At 41.7% G+C, this 18422-nt stretch overlaps 2 protein-coding genes across 7 annotated transcripts in view; both read left to right on the top strand.

The window, feature by feature from the left end:
- LOC116034336 (LIM and calponin homology domains-containing protein 1-like) overlaps positions 1–18422 on the top strand; it is a 28247-nt gene that overhangs the window by 492 nt on the left and 9333 nt on the right. For 4 of the 6 annotated variants that reach the window (XM_031276977.2, XM_036000108.1, XM_031276978.2 and 1 more), the window contains exons 2-10: positions 6539–6609; positions 6720–6789; positions 6883–6989; positions 7083–7113; positions 7219–7329; positions 7792–7919; positions 9230–9300; positions 11302–11503; positions 18381–18419. In XM_031276977.2, the coding sequence (XP_031132837.1) occupies positions 6539–6609; positions 6720–6789; positions 6883–6989; positions 7083–7113; positions 7219–7329; positions 7792–7919; positions 9230–9300; positions 11302–11503; positions 18381–18419 (830 nt within the window). Of the gene's footprint in view, positions 1–6538; positions 6610–6719; positions 6790–6882; positions 6990–7082; positions 7114–7218; positions 7330–7791; positions 7920–9229; positions 9301–11301; positions 11504–17688; positions 18232–18380; positions 18420–18422 lie in introns of those variants that run through there. The other 2 variants (XM_031276976.2, XM_031276979.2) reach the window with 2 other exon arrangements.
- LOC116034348 lies at positions 11896–16431 on the top strand. The gene is made up of 5 exons (XM_031277019.1): positions 11896–11981; positions 12435–12743; positions 12942–13211; positions 14885–15142; positions 15938–16431. The coding sequence occupies exons 2-5, from the start codon at positions 12445–12447 to the stop codon at positions 16335–16337; spliced, it is 1227 nt and encodes a 408-aa protein (XP_031132879.1). The 5' UTR covers positions 11896–11981; positions 12435–12444; the 3' UTR covers positions 16338–16431.

The following is an 18422-nucleotide window of genomic DNA, read 5'->3' as shown; positions in this document are numbered from 1 at the left end:
CATACTGGGGGATATAAATACATAGCCTACTGCACCGGTGCACCGTCACCTGTTGTGGGGACGGTGCAGTGTCGGGTAACCGTGTGGGACAACGGCTCTGCGTGAACAAACGTTGTGTCTCAAGTTTTTACACGTGTGTCCCCTAATGTTACTTGACACACACACACACACACACACACACACACACACACACACCCCAGCACTGTGGGGACTTTAACACCGACCAAGCTATAAAATAAACCACACACATAAAAGTAAATCCCTCAGTTGTTTAGTATCGATCATGTTTTTTTTAGCCTACTTGCTGGAAGGTGAAACGCCCCCTTCTTCAGGCGCGAGGGGATTCCGGTTGCCATGGTAATGAAATCGGGCCAGCATTCACGCACGAAATGTTATAGCCTACAGTACCAACCGTTGATCGCATCGGATGAGATTGTGTGGTTTGCTGCATCGTTTCCACCATCATCTGCTCGGATGAAAAACGCCTCTCTCTGTAAGCCTGAGTGGTGAATCATAATTTTGCCCGTGGAGCTGAGTTATGACCTATTTTCTGCTGTCCCCGCTTAAGCATAGCTACTTGCCAACTAGAATCTCATATTTTGGAAATAAAGTATTGGAATTACAACAAAAAGAACATTTATGTAAAAGTTTTGGCTTAAACTTCACACCTCAGCTGTGTTTTTATAGGACTCCCACAATCGGTTTTGCTTGTCATACACACAAGCCAGTTTACTACAGGCTGTGATAGAGAAGAAGAAGAGGGATGTACAGTATGTCTATCTGTTAAATCTGAAGGTGAATGCAAGACTGTAAACACTCAGTCCTGATATACAATTAGAAGGGTTGTGGATAAAAACCCAATTAAGATAAAAAAAATAAAAATAAAAAAAATTCCATTTCCATTGTGGTCCTTAGAGATGAGTTAGATGAAAGGCAGGTTAAAACAGGCAAGACGGAACAAACAAACATTTCTTTACCAAGGTGAAGTTGAATTGTAGGAATGTTCAGCAGCCAACAACTCACTAAAGTAGCCATTTTTAATGGGATGTTGAATCAGTCCATAGGCCTACTGATAAAACTGAAATCCAGTTTGAGATTAAACATCCAACCAGTTTAAAAAATGCTAATGGTTTCCAATTTAGGGTTCATGAAACAAGATACTCAGATAAAAAATATTTGAATATAACAAGGAATAAAACACTTTTTGGCTTAACTGGTTCCAACCATATGGTCACAACCAGTAGACATATGCATCCACTGGTGACAGCTGGCAACTAGAGATGGTTTTGTTGTCTGTCTGTCTGTCTGTCTGTCTGTCTGTCTGTCAAAGTGAAATGGTTCGCCTGGGGCTGCATCTTTCCTCTATGATTACTTTTAGAATTTCAGAGGCCACAGAAGTAGATCATTCTTCTCTCAGATCTGTCAGTGTCCCAAATACAGTACAGGGAAATTTAAATGATCAGCATTATGAAAATCTGTCTGTGGAGAGTAATGGCCTATTTGAATGACTTTAGAGATATTAATATGCACAGTCTTAATTTTCCACCAAACTTGCACAGTTATGCCATGCATGATGTTGATGTTGGATGGCTCTTACTCTCACATCTCATCCTTGTGCCCTTCTCAATCACAACATTTTTTATAAGATATATATATATATATATTTATTCCAGTTTCAAAGGATGAAGTTATCAGCTAGGCTTTTAATAATTCTCAGACATCTCAAAGACATAGAACACCTTCCTTTAATCATTACATTTTAAAGCAGGGGCCTGCTTCGTTGTACTGAGCATACTTTTTCACTCACTGATGGTTAGAACTGGTTATCGTTTGGTAGCTTTAACAAAATATGGCAAAACTCTCTGTGGATCAGTGATTGTTGTGCATCCGTACAAGACGTTTAAAATTAGCAAAGGTATGATTTAGATCTGAAAATATGTGATCATAGAATAAGGGAACAAGACATTATAATCTGACCAGACATGTAATAACAGTTTTTGATACTTGTTAATCAAAATTAAACACAGTGCACAACTCTTCTTCAACAAATGCTTTATTTCACAATTTATTTGGCCAGCTTGCCTTCATCATGGTGGTCATGTTGTCTTAGGTTCTTTCTGGTTCATTGACATGCAATCTATCAGTCAACATCACTACAAACTTCAGATAAATAACATTACAACCATCTTTTTTCAAAAGATTTTGTTTTACAGTATGCAGAATTTCATTTCATTGATGCAAATATTTACAAGATATAAAATAAAAATATAGCTAGCGGTAAATACAAAATATAAAACGTCATCCAAATTTTTAAATTTAAAGATGTTTTCAAAATACAATATTTTGTCTTAACCCATCAATGGACAAATAGCTTGGTGTTAAATTGTTACATAAAAAAACAGCAAAGGCTATTCTTTTATATATATACTCGAGTCTCCTCTTCTGCACTTATGGATAACTCAAACTAATTTCAAAGTCAATCAGTAGAGTTGACCTCAACACATCCTTTAATTTAAATTAATTTTGCTCTCAGTCGAAGAGTACAAAAATGGCTTCAAAATGTTTACAAAACGAGCAAACTATTGGTAGTTTTATATACCCAAATGCAATGGACACATTCTGCTCTGCACTTAGAACGTATTAATGCTAGCTACATCAGTAGTGAAACAATGTAGTCTAGGTTAATGCTGGCCTAAGTCTTAATCTCTTTCGCAGTGTCTGCTCAGTGTTCCTCTTGCTTTGTCGCCTTCCTGCCTCCTAATTCTCAAGTTATTTTCAGAGCGGTCGGGCTTACTCTATTTCTAGTGTATGTGCTCTCACAGGTGGGGATGATTCAGGGTTAACCATGCTACCCTACGCTCCATTCAGCATTCATGCGTGTGTGTTTGCCATGTCTGTAAAAGTATGCAAAGTGTATTAACACACACACACACACACACACACACCACACACATGCCGATCAGCTATTTCTCCTCAGACACGCCCCGGTTGGGTGACACTGGTCACTATGGAAACATAACATGGGCAGGCTCTCAGGTGTCACTGTTTCTAGGGGGGCAGTAGAGCAGTAGGCTATATATCACCACATGACCCAAGCAGGAAATTAGACTGGCACAGACAAGAACTTTCTGTTAAACAAAGTTAACTTCTGCTGTCACTGGCATATACGGTACATAGCAAGAAGGGTCTGTCACACGGAAAAAAGAAAGAATGTGTGTGTGTGTGTGTGTGTGTGTGTGTGTGTGTGTGCGTGTGGGTGTATGTGTGTGCGTGCCAGATGTCACAGCTGTCTGTCCTAGGCAGATTAACTTCAATGGTCACAGACAGCCAGCTGTGTCTGAACGAGAAAGAGTGTGAGAGCAGGGATTTATGGGATTTTCCATGCATCAAATGCTGTATGAAAGAATGAGAAATAATGATGACACAGACTTGCTGTTGACAGAGATGTCCTTCATGCCTCAGTGGTCTTTGAAGTTTTTGTGAATAGTCACAGTTTGCCACCGACAAAGGTTAGTTATAATAGTGTATGTAGTATCATGATATATGATTGATTGGCTCTGATTAGCGCTGTGCAGATGTTTCAAGTAGCATTAGTTTATGTTGTGAAAAAAGCAGTGCAGTAAACTGTACTACATTCAGGATGCAAAGTACTCTGAAATGTACATGCATACTGACGTACTGAGTGAAATAATTCACAGAATTTTGTACAATACAGCTTTAATAACAAATAACAGCAATACAAGCTTTAAGTATGTTAAGTAGGCTACATTTCTATGTAGAGGGCAGAGTGAAATATAAGGGTATATCAATGTATATCTGTGAATTCCATTTTACTGTACTTTTACTGCCAATTTATTTAACTGTGATGAAGATATGTAGATCAATAAGTGTGCTGGCGTTACAGAGTGGACGTGCTTTTGTTCCTCATTACTCTGATCCAGATTAAACTCATCCTCAATCTGGATTATTACTTTATCTCTCCGTCTTTCCCTTTCATTTTTTTATCTCTTTTTTTTTGGTCTTCTCTTCTTCTCTGTATGCCACATTAGTCCATTAGTGTGCAGAGTGCCTACAGCACTTGATAACATTATAACAAGGCAATGCTTCTGCAACATCACAGATGAAAACACCAGCCTCCCTCAGTGGACTGTGCATCACAATGGTGCACTATTCTGAAGGTATTTTACCAGAGTCCTCTTACCATTTTGACCATCTGCTTCACAGTTAAAGGATTTTTAATTTGTTTCTCCCAATTGCAACTCTATTTCCTGTTTTCTGATGTTTTATATTTTATATATTTTTCTTGTGTATTACAAAACCAGAAAGGAGATATGTCATACTCATTTCTGGCTACAGTCTCAGGCTATAGTCGCAACTTGGGCCCCGTATTATTATCACTTTTAGTGTGGGCCTGCAAAATCCTGGCTTTTGTTGCTTTAATGCATTACAACACATGATGTGTTTAATAGAAATTACACCACTAACTTGATGTACTGCATATTTTTCTCCTCTCCTGCTTTCAATTTTTCCAGTCGCGCATTCTTTCCATCTTTTTACAGTTGGTAAAATAAAAGTAAAGGGTACTTTGGCCTAGTTTTTCTTCCCCTCTGCCCCCCACACACAATCTCACCTCAGGGTTTGAATGGTAGCTGCTGCTGCCATTCACCCAGACTGAGCAAAGTAATCCACCATGGGGACTGAGAGGGAGCGAGGGAGGGTCGAATTACCGATGTTGGTGTTGAAATACCCCCAAGGCCTTTGGCTTGGTTTTTGTAGCAGACACAGATGCTCACTTAACACATATACATTTTCTCTCTCTTTAACACACACTCATAACAATCCTTTTTAATCTGCTTAAATGTTCATGACTTTTTCATCCACAACATGCACGCTCCCATCAGTCACTGTGTCAAATTGCTGTATTTCAGTTTTAGCATTTTACACATAACCAATTGTTAACAACTTCCACCCTCTGCCCACTGTCTCACACACACACACACACGCACACACACACACACACACACACACACACACGCACACACACGCACGCGCGCACACACACACACACACACACACACACACACACACACACGTTACCTACACAAAACACAAACACAATTGTCCTGCTCTCTCTCAATACAGTACTCTCCTTGGTCAGTAAATGATGCATGACCATGCTGTAAATGTTTCAAAGACCTGGAGTCAAACCTTGATAAACATTGTGTGTGTGTGTGTGTGTGTGTGTGTGTGTGTGTGTGTGTGTGTGTGTGACAACAGAAGGATAAAATACAAGAAAAAGAAAGCAATGCCAATGGGAAACATCTGGTCATCACTTACATAACGATAAAACAATATGCTGTTTTCATAGCTGCGGATGCACTCTGTGTGTGTGTGTGTGTGTGTGTGTGTGTGTGTGTGTGTGTGTGTGTGTGTGTGTGTTTGTGTGTGTTCCTCTCATACATGTGGTACATGTGCAGGAAATAAATCATAAACATCACCATGAATAAAGTGCAGACCAAGACTAAAGGAAGCAAAAGGACTCAAATATGTTGCTGTCAAATTGACCTCGGATCATTATTTGTGGTCAATTGCACACAAAAACTGACACATTTGAGTGTTTTTGTGGATGGCTGTATAGGAGCATACATTATACAGTATATGAGCCGTAGAGACGGAGAGAGTGCGTGCCTGCAGTTAACAGTTTCGGTGCTAACTATAATCTGGGCTAATCTGGATTAGAAGTCTAAACAGTCAAACCTCTTCTTCTCTTCTCTTTGGCTGCTGGTTAGACAACACTTCCAGAAAACAGTCCTCTCCTGCCTATAGACTGAAAAATTGGAGACAGGGTAGAGGATTGAGGTTATCGTTCTCTCAGGCTCTGACTGCGTGCATTTAAATCAGGGAAAGTGGAATGAGGACACAGAGCAGTGTGTCTATTGACTTGGTGTCACTCTAATTTGGGTTCTACTGAAGCAAAAAATGTTGGGGGAAGGGTAAACCGGGCAGCAGCAGGTTCCTCTGTCAGGGACACAGGGAAGCACAATTCAACAGACTGCAAGCACTTTTGTACTTTATATTTATCTGTTAATGACAGCGATCATATTAGGGCTGCAACTAATGACTATTTTCGTTATCGATTAATCTGTTGATTATTTTTCAATTACTTTACTACATCATGAAACTATGAAAATGCAGGTAGAATAGACCCCATCACAAGTACCAGGAGCCCAAAATTACATCTTCAAAACCCCACAATTTTGAAATATACAATTTTATAAAACAGAGGACTACAACCATAGAATGTTTGGCATTTTTGCTTGATAAATGACTTAAATAATTAATCGATTGTTGATGATGATTCATTTTTGTTCTTTTTGTATTGATATCTGCAGCATGGCCAAAAATAGAGGGTATTGCTGTCATTTTGAGGATATTACATAGTCTGCTTTAACCAGATTACTGATTAATAAAAACAATTCTTAGTTGCAGCCATAGTTCCATTCCACCTCCTTTACATCTGTCTCTTTCTGTCCCCCAGGCTGTAACTGGGAAGAGCTTTGGAGACAAGGACTTCCGCAGTGGATTGGAGAATGGCATCCTGTTATGCGAGTAAGCCTCTGACATCACCCCCACTCAGTTTTTGATGTCTGAAGTCGCAACAACATACATAAACTCCTCTAAGACTCAATAAATCTCTGCTTCTCCCCTCCTCCACTCAGGCTGCTGAGTGCAATCAAACCAGGGCTGGTCAAGAAGATCAACAGACTGCCCACCCCCATCGCCGGGCTGGTAAGAGGACACTCTCCAGTGTGACGTTCAGCCCTGTAAACCAGCCTGTTTGTCAAAGTGATAAAGTGTGGTCCCCTGCTGTCTATCTTCTAGGACAACCTGTCAGTCTTCCTGCGGGGCTGTGAGGAGTTGGGCCTGAAGGGCTCCCAGCTGTTTGACCCTGGGGACTTGCAAGACACTTCCATACGAGCTAACCTAAAGTAAATAGGCGTGTGTGGCTTTTTATTCCTGTTTATGTCCATTTTAATATAGGATCACATGACAGTAATACATAACACTCTCTCTCTTATCAGGGACTCTGACTGCAACCGCAAACTAAAAAATGTAAGTAATGAATGCCTTTTTTTATTTTTTTCTTGTTTTATCTTTTATGTCAGCGTGTTTAGCATTTATGAATATGCATAAAACTCTTGTGTCTATGTCTCTCAGGTGCTGAACACAGTGTTCTGGCTTGGGAAGGCTGCCAGCGGCTGTGCATCCTACAGCGGCCCTACTCTCAACCTCAAGGAGTTTGAAGGGCTTCTAGCTCAAATGAAGTTGGTGAGTGAACACACTGGAGAGGACAGAGCAGCAAGGGGGGCGGGGGGGGTGGGGAGACAGACAGAAAGACAGATAGCATTGTGGAGGAGATGCGGGGGATGGATTTGTTAGTTTCCTGTTTTTGTTGGGGTGCAGGAGAGACAGACGAGACAGGAGACAAACACATTTTTGTTTTTGTTACACCACAGCTACTCCTATTTCAGGAAGAGATACAGGATATGAGTTGAGAAAGAAGAATGGCTCTGCACATTTTATCTATAGTATAATTGGAAGTGTATTCAAATAACAAGAACACCTGGCTTTGTGTTTAGTTTTTTTCTTTTGCTCCTATTCTCCTTTTCAATCAATTTCTCAACCCATGTGTTGTCTCTTAAGTGAGCATCTTCATGCATCTTTACTACCTTATACGTGTTTTCAAATATTTTCCTGATGGCTGATGTGTGTTTGTGTGTGTGTTTGTAGGAGAGTGACGAAGGAGGCGACAGTTCACAGAAGCGCAGCGTTAGAGACAGCGGCTACGACTGCTGGGACTCTGAGAGGAGTGATTCACTCTCTCCACCACGACACACTCGCGACAACTCCCTAGACAGGTGAGAGACTGTCAACGCACGCACACACACACACACACACACACACACACACACACACACAAACACACACACACACACACAAACATATGTGGATGCACACACCAGGGGTATTTCAGATTGCTGATAAGAAGTTAAATACAGCTGTTGACATTTTCAACACATTTTAAAACTAATCCCATTGATACAAAACACACATGTAATTTTACAAGCCCCTTTTACACAGCCTATTCAAGCCAGTAATGTTGCGCCTTTATTCCGCCTCCCCGTTCTTTATAAGACATCAATTATTCAATCAATCAATCAATCAATCAATCAATCAATCAATCAATCAATCAATCAATCAAAGGTTATCCCATCAGTACCGTGAACTTAAGCAGAATGTGGCCGTCAGATTGGCACATTGCCACACACACGTCAAAAGTCACCAAATTGAATGGCTCCGCCACTCAAGGATCCAGCCGGGTCTCGGCCAAAGGACACCACAGCTCACTGTCCAACCCCTGCACACTGGAAAGCAGTATTCCAAGCAGAGAATTCACAGTCACCGTTCAGTTCCTCCACGCTTGCCTCGATAGCCCCTCTGATGTAGAGATGGAGATGGACACAGAAATGGTCCTGCCCATCCATGCAATCGGGACCTCAGCCACAGGCCCTAGCTGCTAGCCATACCCAACCCTTCCTCTGTGGTTGGTCTGATGTTTGCATTTGAAAACTTTTAACGGTCAGGCTAGCAGAGTCAGCAGGAGTCTGGTGAGTTGAATTCCCTGTCCTGATGAGTGACTCATAGTCATGAGATGGCCGTAGAGATGGTTTTGCTAGCTTGAGCTTATCTTCTCCACCTTTTCCTTTGTGTTTACTCTGATGTTTACATTTAAAAACTTGAGCTAGCTGGCTAGCTAGCCCAGGCTAGCAGAGTCAGCAGGAAACTGGCAAGTTGATTTCCCGATCCTGATAAGGGACCTATAGCCACATGCCATCACCGTCCAACATCAACAACATTAAGCACAACTGATATTTGTAAAATAGACAATTCAGCATAAATGTTGCAGAGCTGACAGAGAGGCGACTGGAGAGGCTCATGCTTTCTAGAACATATACCCTAGACACCGACGCTGTTGTGTTGCACATCATGCTATCTAAAATCAGTGGGGCAGCCATAGGGGGCAGCATTATGCTGGCTTTCTTTGGTTCAGTGTAAAAAAGCAAAGCCGGTGTAATGAGGAGCCTGCAGTATTGTGGGATCTCTGTATTAAAGGGGTTAATGTTAAACAGTTATATTTGTTTTAATCTGTTACTTTTGTTTTTGACAGTCTGGACTCCTTTGGCTCCCGCTCACAGCACAGCCCTTCTCCTGATGTGGTGAATCGAGGACACAGTGATGGTTGGTTCTGATACAAATTTCTGAACTGAGAGCCAGGCCAACTGTTTTCCCCTGCTTCCAGTCGTTATGCTAAAATAAGCTAGCCCCATACTTTGCATACAAACATGAGATTGGATGTAGACGCAAATAAGTGTATTTCCCAAAATGTTGAACTATTCCTTTAAAGCACCAATCCAAAACCCACTCATCCATAAATATCTAACTGCTGTTCTCTAACATGTTGACATGTTGGGGTTTTAACCTTGGTATGTTATGGCTAGTCAGGCATGCTGGGGATAACAGCTGAATGTCTCAGACACAGTGTGTGTGTGTGTGTGTGTGTGTGTGTGTGTGTGTGTGTGTGTGTGTGTGTGTGTGTGTGTGTGTGTGTGTGTGTGTGCATATGCGTGCGTGCGTGTGTGCGTGTGTGTGTGTGTGTGTGTGCCCGAGATAAAGCAGCTGTTGGTCTGAGTAGCAATCACTAGAGATTTGGACATGAGGTCACATCCTGCCTGTCGTATGTCAGTCTGTGTGTGTGTGTGTGTGTGTGTGGTGTGTGTGTGTGTGTGTGTGTGTGCGTGTGCGTGTGCGTGTGCGTTTATGTGTGTGCGCGTGTGTCTGTGTGTGTGTGTGTGTGTGTGTGTGTGTGTGTGTGTGTGTTTGAGGGGAGTATCACAGTATCACTGTTTTTGTCTTTTATGTTAACGGTATAATATGTGTGCAGCAGGGTGACAAGAAAAACACTATTCCAGAGCTGGGAATAGACTCATTCCCTGCATTCCCTAGAGGAAAAGTATGCTGTCTTACCAAGTAATATTTATAACCCAACAAGTAAGATGGACAGGGGATATAAATTGTCCTATTCTGTCTAAATGTGTGTTTGCAGAATACTTCATACTTCAACCCGGCCACAATACAACTTGTGTCATATTGTTGTAGTTTTGGTCAGTATTTCTATCAGTTATGTTAACACTGTACTCATCAAAAGTACCTGTTGGGATTTGGGGACAAATCTGGCATAGTTACCACATTAACATTAACTCAGCAATTACCATGTTATTATTACTGGTAGAATAAAAAAAGCCCATAATTATTAATATTAAATATACAAAATATTTGTGAGCCCATAAGGAGATATAGGCAGAGGCCAAACCACAATTACTCTTCCAATAAAACAGCATTGTGGGATGGGAAAGGGTTAAGATACATACAACCAGTGGTGATTGAGGTGAATGCCATCCCCCTTGTTAGCATAATGATCAAAATACATGCCCCTTGTCAACCTGACACCCCCCCCCCTTCCCCCTCCCCATCCCCTAGTAGCAGTGTGAGTGCAGGGGCAGAGGGGTTGTTGATATGTTAGTCTAGTCTGCCTGACTCAATGATCCGTTATCTGACTGGGGTTTGTGCAAGTTAGAATCTATGGCCCCGACCATGGCTCTGGAATATCAGTGTACTGATAAATCCATAAATCCAAATGGCACTGTCTGTGGTGCTGAAGTAGCAGACAGATTTGTAATTACTGTTTTTTTCCTTAAGTCTGGCCCTTCTGTCAGTTTTGTCTTAGATCTATAATATTCTCGAAACTATATAGCTGGGAGGAGGATAAAAAGAGTTGTTCACTGGGTGGTTCGCTAGTCGCGGGTGAACGTCCCCCTGTTAAAAATCTACAAATTGCCTACTGCACACAACTACCCTTTCAGTCTTTTCAAATTTAATATAGTGGTAAAAGGGAAGCCCCATTAACAGATAGATCATTTGACTGTGATGTGGTGTTACAGTAAATGTCAAAAATGCTTAAAAGTGTCTAGAAACTAGCTATGTCATGTTCCAAATCATGACAATGTTTTTTGCCCTTGCTGATATGGAACTTTTGGTTTAATGTGAAGCTAATATGTCTTGAAATTCATATAGCGTTTGCAGAGGCTATTATGCAAGAACCAATTAAAAATGTTTTGTGACATACTTTCTAACCTTCTTCACTGTTTTCTCTTTTATGCTCCATCGCTCGTTGTTGCCCAGGGCGAGGCAGCGACTCGGAGGCCGATGCCCCCAGCAGGAGGCCAGATGTGCGGAAGGATGACATGTTGGCCAGACGGACAGCCAGCAGTGAATCAAGAAACTTGATTCCCTTTAACCAGTTTCTTCCCAACCGAACCAACGCCAGCTCCTACATCCCGACACCACGGCGAAAACCACATACAGAGGAGGGAGAGCAGCGGCGGTAATGACCAACACATCAGTGCAATAAATAAGTCATATATAGATGATATATAGATATAGATTTCACAACACAAGTTACTAAGTGCTGCAATGGAAAAATACAAAAACTGAGCAGAAGGAAAGGTAAATCACACAAGACACACAAACTTCCTCATTCCTAATCTTTCCCTGCTGTTACACACCGTTCCCCAGTCACCCTCAAGCCACTCCAGAGCAGTCCAAAAGAACTGGACCGCACCACAAAACTCCTAAAACTGTCACTTGGGCACCTGAGAACAACGGGGAAAAACTAAAACCGGAAGAGGAGAATGTGAGCCAGGAAGTGTTGGAGCAGAAGAGGCTGCTGATGTTGGAGAAGGCAGGGATTAAAGTCCTGCCTGCTGTTGTTCGCTACAGCAGGTCAGAGAGGAGATGCATGACAGCTGCTGCTGCTGTGGTTTGACAGTTTTGGTCGTGTTCACTAACGGATCGTTATGATGGTAATTTTGTTTGTGTTTTTTTTTTCTCCTCGTGATCCATTCACACTGGTAATGAGGTTTGACTTTTGGAGTTGTGTAGGTATCTGGTTGCAGCAAACTGGCTTATTAATGATGAGATTTGTGTGTTGGCATACATATCTGACTAACTGCTTGCTACTTTTCTGTGGTTCAAGTATGGGAGAGGTTGAGTTAAATAATGGCAGTTAGTAATATTGTAACATAAGTTTCAATGGCCATGAATTGCTACCTAATCGGTGTGGTATTTTTTTTTTTGACGCACACAGTGATACGTTTGCCTGTGAACTATGACTAATTAACAACCTTGCCATATTACAATATTTGTGGAAGCATGTCAAATCCAAACTTTGCATGTGACTACGTCTGCTCACAACATGCAACAATGGATCTTTGATTATCTCTGAAATGACCTTGCCATCCCATCTCCAACCCAAGCCCTCCCACAATGGAGGACCAGGAAGTGAGGTCACCGTCGCCGAACATTATCCTCCGCTGCGATAATGACTTTTTGAGCTCTCACAAATCTGTGTGGGACTCCTCCTCTGATGTGGAAGAGGAGGCAGAGGTGCAGAAAGTCCCAGATGTTCGTAGAGACGACCTGGCATCCAGACGAGCTCATCGCGTCCCCGTTGCTCCCAAGGTGCATCAGTTTGTCCCTCCACCTGTATGTAGCAACAAAGACAGAGAGCGCTGGGAAGGGATTAGACGAGCCTCGCAGCAAACACTGCAGGAGAAGGAGCTCAGGTTAGCCAGTGTTTGTTTGTGTGTGTTGCCGTTTTTCTTCTGTTTTCTCTGTAAGTCACTGCTAAATATTCTGTCCTATTTTCCTACTTTTTCTTTTTTTTGGGGTGTTGTGGTCATTTGTGGTTTGACATGTGCGTGCTCTACTTTAATGTGACGTGTGTCGTGTGATGCCATTGTGCTGGCTCTGTGATTGGACAGTGAGAAGGAAGCGGTTCCTGACATCATTACACGCAGAGACAACCCCTTCCTAAGCTCCGCCTCTCGCTTCGAGGAAGAGGAGGATGGGGAGGAAGAGGGAGAAGAGGGAAAGGTTAAGGCGACGCCTAATAAGCAGAAGGATGACCTGGCTCGTAGACGGGCTCAGATTAAGCCCCTCCCTCATAGGGACGGACCAATAAGCTTTGTTTCTGCCTCCATGAGCCAGGCCGATATGCAGAAGTGGGAGAGACTCAAGATGACTGAACCCAGGTGCCCAACACACTCTGTTTCTGCACACATGCAGTACAAAGCACTTAAAAGCTGCTGCATGTCAAGTGTGTGGTTTGATAATGACTGAGAGAATGTGCAGTGTGTGTGTGTGTGTGTGTGTGTGTGTGTGTGTGTGTGTGTGTGCTTCTAGTTTCAGTTCCAGTTCGAAGCAGATCATTACAGGCAGGAGAGGATCTTTAATCTGCAGAGACTTTCATATGAATTTACAACCCACTATATATTTTTTAAACCCACACAGTGGCTTGAATACATGGGGATTCAGTACCTCAATTCGAAAGACATCCAAGTTGTATCCTCACCTACTACTACAAAATATGCATTATCTGAAAGCACAACGTGTCATGACTCTTTCTGTCAGCTATTTTAAAATCCTAATATAATTGCACCAACAGTTGCAGTTTTTACTTTATTTTACGTTTTGCAGCTGTTAATTTGTTACAGTACCATTTAAACTAATTCTAACTTTTTGACAACAAGCTCCAAAGAGTTACCTTTCAGAAGACACCAGGATTATATCTGTTATCAAAAGGCTTTAACAATATTAATCATTTCATTTTGGGTGAATATTTATTTATCTAGAGCAAAAATACCGATTATTGGTTCTAACTTCTCAAATGTTTGACTGTTTAAGAGTTTGCCACTTTTTTTCTGTTTTATCCCATAATTAATAGAATGTCTTGGTTTTTGACTATTAAGACAGACAAAATCAATTTCAAGATGTCTCCTTGGGCTCTCGGAAATCATAATGGGCATTTTTCAACTATTCTCTGACTGATGTAACACATTAGATGATTAAGTAATCAAAAAATATCAACAAGTTAATACATAATGTAATTAGTTGTAACTAACTAACTAAAGTTTACTTGGATAGATTTAAGGATCCCCCCTCTCATATTTTATTGTTAGAAACAATCAGAAATATAAAAAACTCATAAGATCGTCTACTACAGTTTCAGCGCTGGTCTGTCTTTAGTCTCTTGTATCCTTTTGTAAGCAGCTATATCCCTTAGATTTAGTTTCCCCTCTCTTCTTTTCTCTGTTGCTCCCCATGTTCTCATCTGCTTGTTTATTCTCCTCACTATTGTGCTCTTCAGGCCTCTTCAGTCTTCTTTGACAGGCATTGAAAAAGAGCAGGGAATTGGCCGATGTGTGTGAGACTCTATGTGTGTGACCCAAAGGCGACTGTTGGCTGTGAGCACTGCTTTGGCTTTGTTTTTCTCTCTGTGCTGATGTCATTAGATAGGATAAAGAGATTTTTGTGTTCCCAGAGAAGCAGCAGTTACCAGGAAAATGTGACTACCTAGAGTAGATAAAAAGCTTGGTGTGTATGTTGTGAATGTACGTATGCGTTAAAAGGATTTAAGTGCACAGTCCCATGCTTTGTCCTCTTCTATCCATTCACACTTCCTGTTTGATTCATCATTTCCACCTTGTCCTTCCTTTGTCTTCACAATCTGATCCTCTGTCTCTGGTTGCTCATGATTTCTTTTCCACCCTTATTTCCCCCTGCTTTTTTTGCTGGCTGTTGGTGTGTGTGTGTGTGTGTGTGTGTGTGTGTGTGTGTGTGTGTGTGTGTGTGTGTGTGTGTGTGTGCGTGGGTGCATGCGTGCGTGTGTATATGCCTGTCTTCATTTGTGAGATTGTATCTACAGTGAGGCTAGCCCGTCCCCTGTGTGTCAGGCTTGTCTGGAGAAAAATTATGGAAGTCCTTTCAGCAGATCAGCAAAGGCTGGACGAGGTCACAGCAAAGTTGTGACCTTTGGGGGCGTGACTGAGATCGAGCAGCCAGTAGACACAGTCACTTCAAGTGAAGGGGAGGAGACAGAGTTGCTAAGACGACTCCTTTCCAAGGCAACTGTAGCCATGCCTACCATTGGCCTGGGCTCCCAGCTTTCAGAGCGGGAACGCAGGTATGGACAAGGCCAAATACAAGACAACTTCAGTGCTACAGCTACACTGGCTTGAATCCAAAGTCTCTTGCATTAGTGTGGACATTATTAAGAAGTAAATAGGTCCCTTTCTCTTCCATTAGCCTACTTTTGGAATATAATTTAAATGGTTTAATGGAATTGCTTGTCAATGTCCTTTTGGAAAATGTTTTTTACATTTGAAGTATATTTGAATTGGTAAATTAGGTAGTTTGGATGCACCTCTCTGCACTGGCTGATATGAATGTAGTTGTAATAGGGAACAAAGGCAAACACTTACTTGCGCACACACATGCATGTATATGCTGCTATGAGAAGTAGAGCTAGATAAATCAAAGAGTATTAGCCTATATATAATATTTATAATTCAAGCATTTCTGTAATGTTTGTGTAACCTTTTTTTCTCCTGAGATATTATCTGTTCACTTTTGATATATGTTCAGAAGTTTTCAGAAAGTTTTCCATAAAATCAAAACACTTAGATGGATGTTATCACATGACTGATGGTCAAAGAGCTTAAAATGTCGTCACAGGTCTTTTTTTTTTTTTTTTGTAGATTTGCATTGGTTTTGCATGTTTTTTCTAACCCTCATTTATTTGTCGCTGGGAAACTCTTGAATGTTTTTTTAGTTTGAAATGTTTCCCTCTTTACAATCTGTATTTTGTACTCTTAGTCAGCACCTGTGGCTTGCTTTACTGCATGTTCACACCTGGATTGTAAGACTATAGTATCCATCGCTGTTGCTGCAGTTTGAGCTTTATATGATGCTCTCACAGCCAGGTAAATGGACCTGACCTCAATCAATCCACCGCTCCGTCCGCTGACCTACCACCCTGCACCCCTGAAACCCCTCTAACTCCTGCAGAGCTGGATGCCTGTCTGGCTCAGTATGAACGGAGAGCAGAGGAGGAGGATGAGGAGGAAGTGGAGAGGATCCCAGATCTCCAGAAAGATGACATGATGGCGAGGAGGACAGGAGTTTTCCATAAACAAAGCACCTCTACAGTGACTTACAACAGTTTCCTGCCTCTGCCCAGCACCAAGCGCTACACACAAGAGGAGGTCACAACTGATGCTGCTCCGCGGAACAAAAGGAAAGTGCAGGCAGACAGGAGCAAGAAACTGAACGTCAGGTGGGCTGAGATTTGTGTGTCTAACAGTATGAGAAGGCACTAACAAGCTTGGTGTGGTTTGCGTCCTCAAAGAGGTTCTCCAGCTTGATGTTTAGTTATTTCAACTGTAGGAGTTTCTCTCATAGAGTGGAGCAACAGCAACCCAGAGTTCCCATGGAAACACCTCAACCGCACCCTGACAAGACTGTAACCCGAGCAACGTCTTACAGCGAACGTGAATATGATGAGCAGGAGGATGAGTATGATGAAAATGAGCCTGTGCCTGACCTGGAGAAGGATGATATGATGGCTCGAAGGACCGGATCATTCCAAAAACCGAGTGCAGTCAGAACAAACCAGGCCATCAACCAGTTCCTGCCAGTACCTGGATCGGTTAAATATAACATTTCCCCAGTGTCTGCAATGAAGGCACTACACAGAAAGCCTAAACTCAGAGAGAAGATGGCTAGTGAAAGGTATTTACTGTGTTTGAATGATGAAGGCATTGAGGTGTCTGCCACTACTGCAACTAACAAAGCATATTTTACTGGCAAAGATGAAAGTTTGTTTGTGTTTGCAAGTTAAATGGCCTGTGGTACTAACACTAACACATCTCTGTGGATGATTTATAGTTGATCCTGACTTGACTGCGATGTTTTGGTTCCATGCCAGCATGTTTGATTGCCTGCAGCTGGATGTCTGATGTGGTTTCATTTGTATTATTTGAATACGAAAGGACTGGTCGACTTTGATTTGCTGTTGTGGTCGGATTATTGGAGTTCTGGTTCTGATATGGCTTAGCGAAGTTTGTGCTTGCTTTGGACTTTTCTGGCCTTTTTGCTCTTTTTGCTGATGAGGTTTAACCTTGGCTTTGCTTGGTTCTGGTTGAGTATAGAACAGTCGGCTGTCGTTGTATTTAAAGTGTAAATCAATGCTGAATCACATAGAAACAGAAACAACGGCTGCTCCACTCTGTAGTATTTGAAATTCTTGGGTTGGTTCACCCAAATACATAAAGAAAAGTCATTTTCTAATAATTTTTTGTAGGTTATTGGGAAAGAACTATGTAATATACTAATTAGACCAATTCCAAATCCAATAAATAAAACATTCCAGGTTACCCTACCAACTGAACATTGTACCTAATGTTCCTATAACTAGTACCATTTTACATATTTTCTTTCCAAGCAATGTCCAAGAGAATTATTAAGGAATCACAGACATAAAATAAAGTGTTGCCAAAAAACACATATTGGTTTGGCTTACCTGTAGTGTTACCTAGCCAGACCGATAGTTTTGGTGTTATTTCCCAGGTTTTAAAATGTCTGTCTTTTAAAGTTTGTTAGAAATTAATTTTGATAATTGGTTAGTAAGGATACTTTAACAATTTATTGTTGTCCTCGCATGCAGAAGGTTGACTTACAAGAGACATGTAAAAAAAGAAATGCCCCTTGCACTACACTACGATCTACACAACTTGCTGTCAGTAGTTTTCATAGAGACTATATCTTGAGTAAAAAGTGGTTCCAATGAAAACCGCTGTCTTCTGTTATCTGTGATGCAGTCTTGATTTACCCGTTGAGCTATTTCCTTGTTATCTTGGCCTTGTCACTGGATTTTAGCAGCATGGTTACTGTGGCAGCAGAACCTCAGGCCCCGCTCTCCAAAGCAACAACCCTCCCTCAGTGTGCAGGGCTGAAGGAGAGGCAGGAGGAGGATGGAAAGGAAGGAGACATGACAATCTCTGTCACTGATGTGTCTGAGCCCCTCTCCTCTCCATCACTCACCCCTCCACCCAGTCCTGCTGCTGCCCAGACTCGTAAAGTGGAGACAGAGCTGGAAAAGCAGTGTGTGGAAGAAAGAGTTGAGAAAAAGGTAGAGGAGAGAAAGAGAGACGTGAACGAGCAACCACGAAAGAAACCCTTCTGGCTGGATGACGATGATCTACCTCCCATCATGTGAGATGCCCATTGAACTCTTTTTGTGTCTTCATCACTTCCTTCTCAGATGTAGCTCTGCCATTCATCCAGTCTAAAGTGTGACATTAGCAATAATGCTGTTGTCCATTCCCTCATCTGCTGTTTGCTCTTATTCACTATTGTTTTAGGATGAGCCGGCGAGTTGCTTTTATGTCTGAGGATACTGAGTA

This window comes from Sander lucioperca, chromosome 4, assembly GCF_008315115.2.
Source record: "Sander lucioperca isolate FBNREF2018 chromosome 4, SLUC_FBN_1.2, whole genome shotgun sequence".
Taxonomy (NCBI): Eukaryota; Metazoa; Chordata; class Actinopteri; order Perciformes; family Percidae; genus Sander; species Sander lucioperca.
The sequence above is the reverse complement of the archived record's forward strand: the minus strand, read 5'-3'. Positions and strand labels throughout refer to the sequence as shown.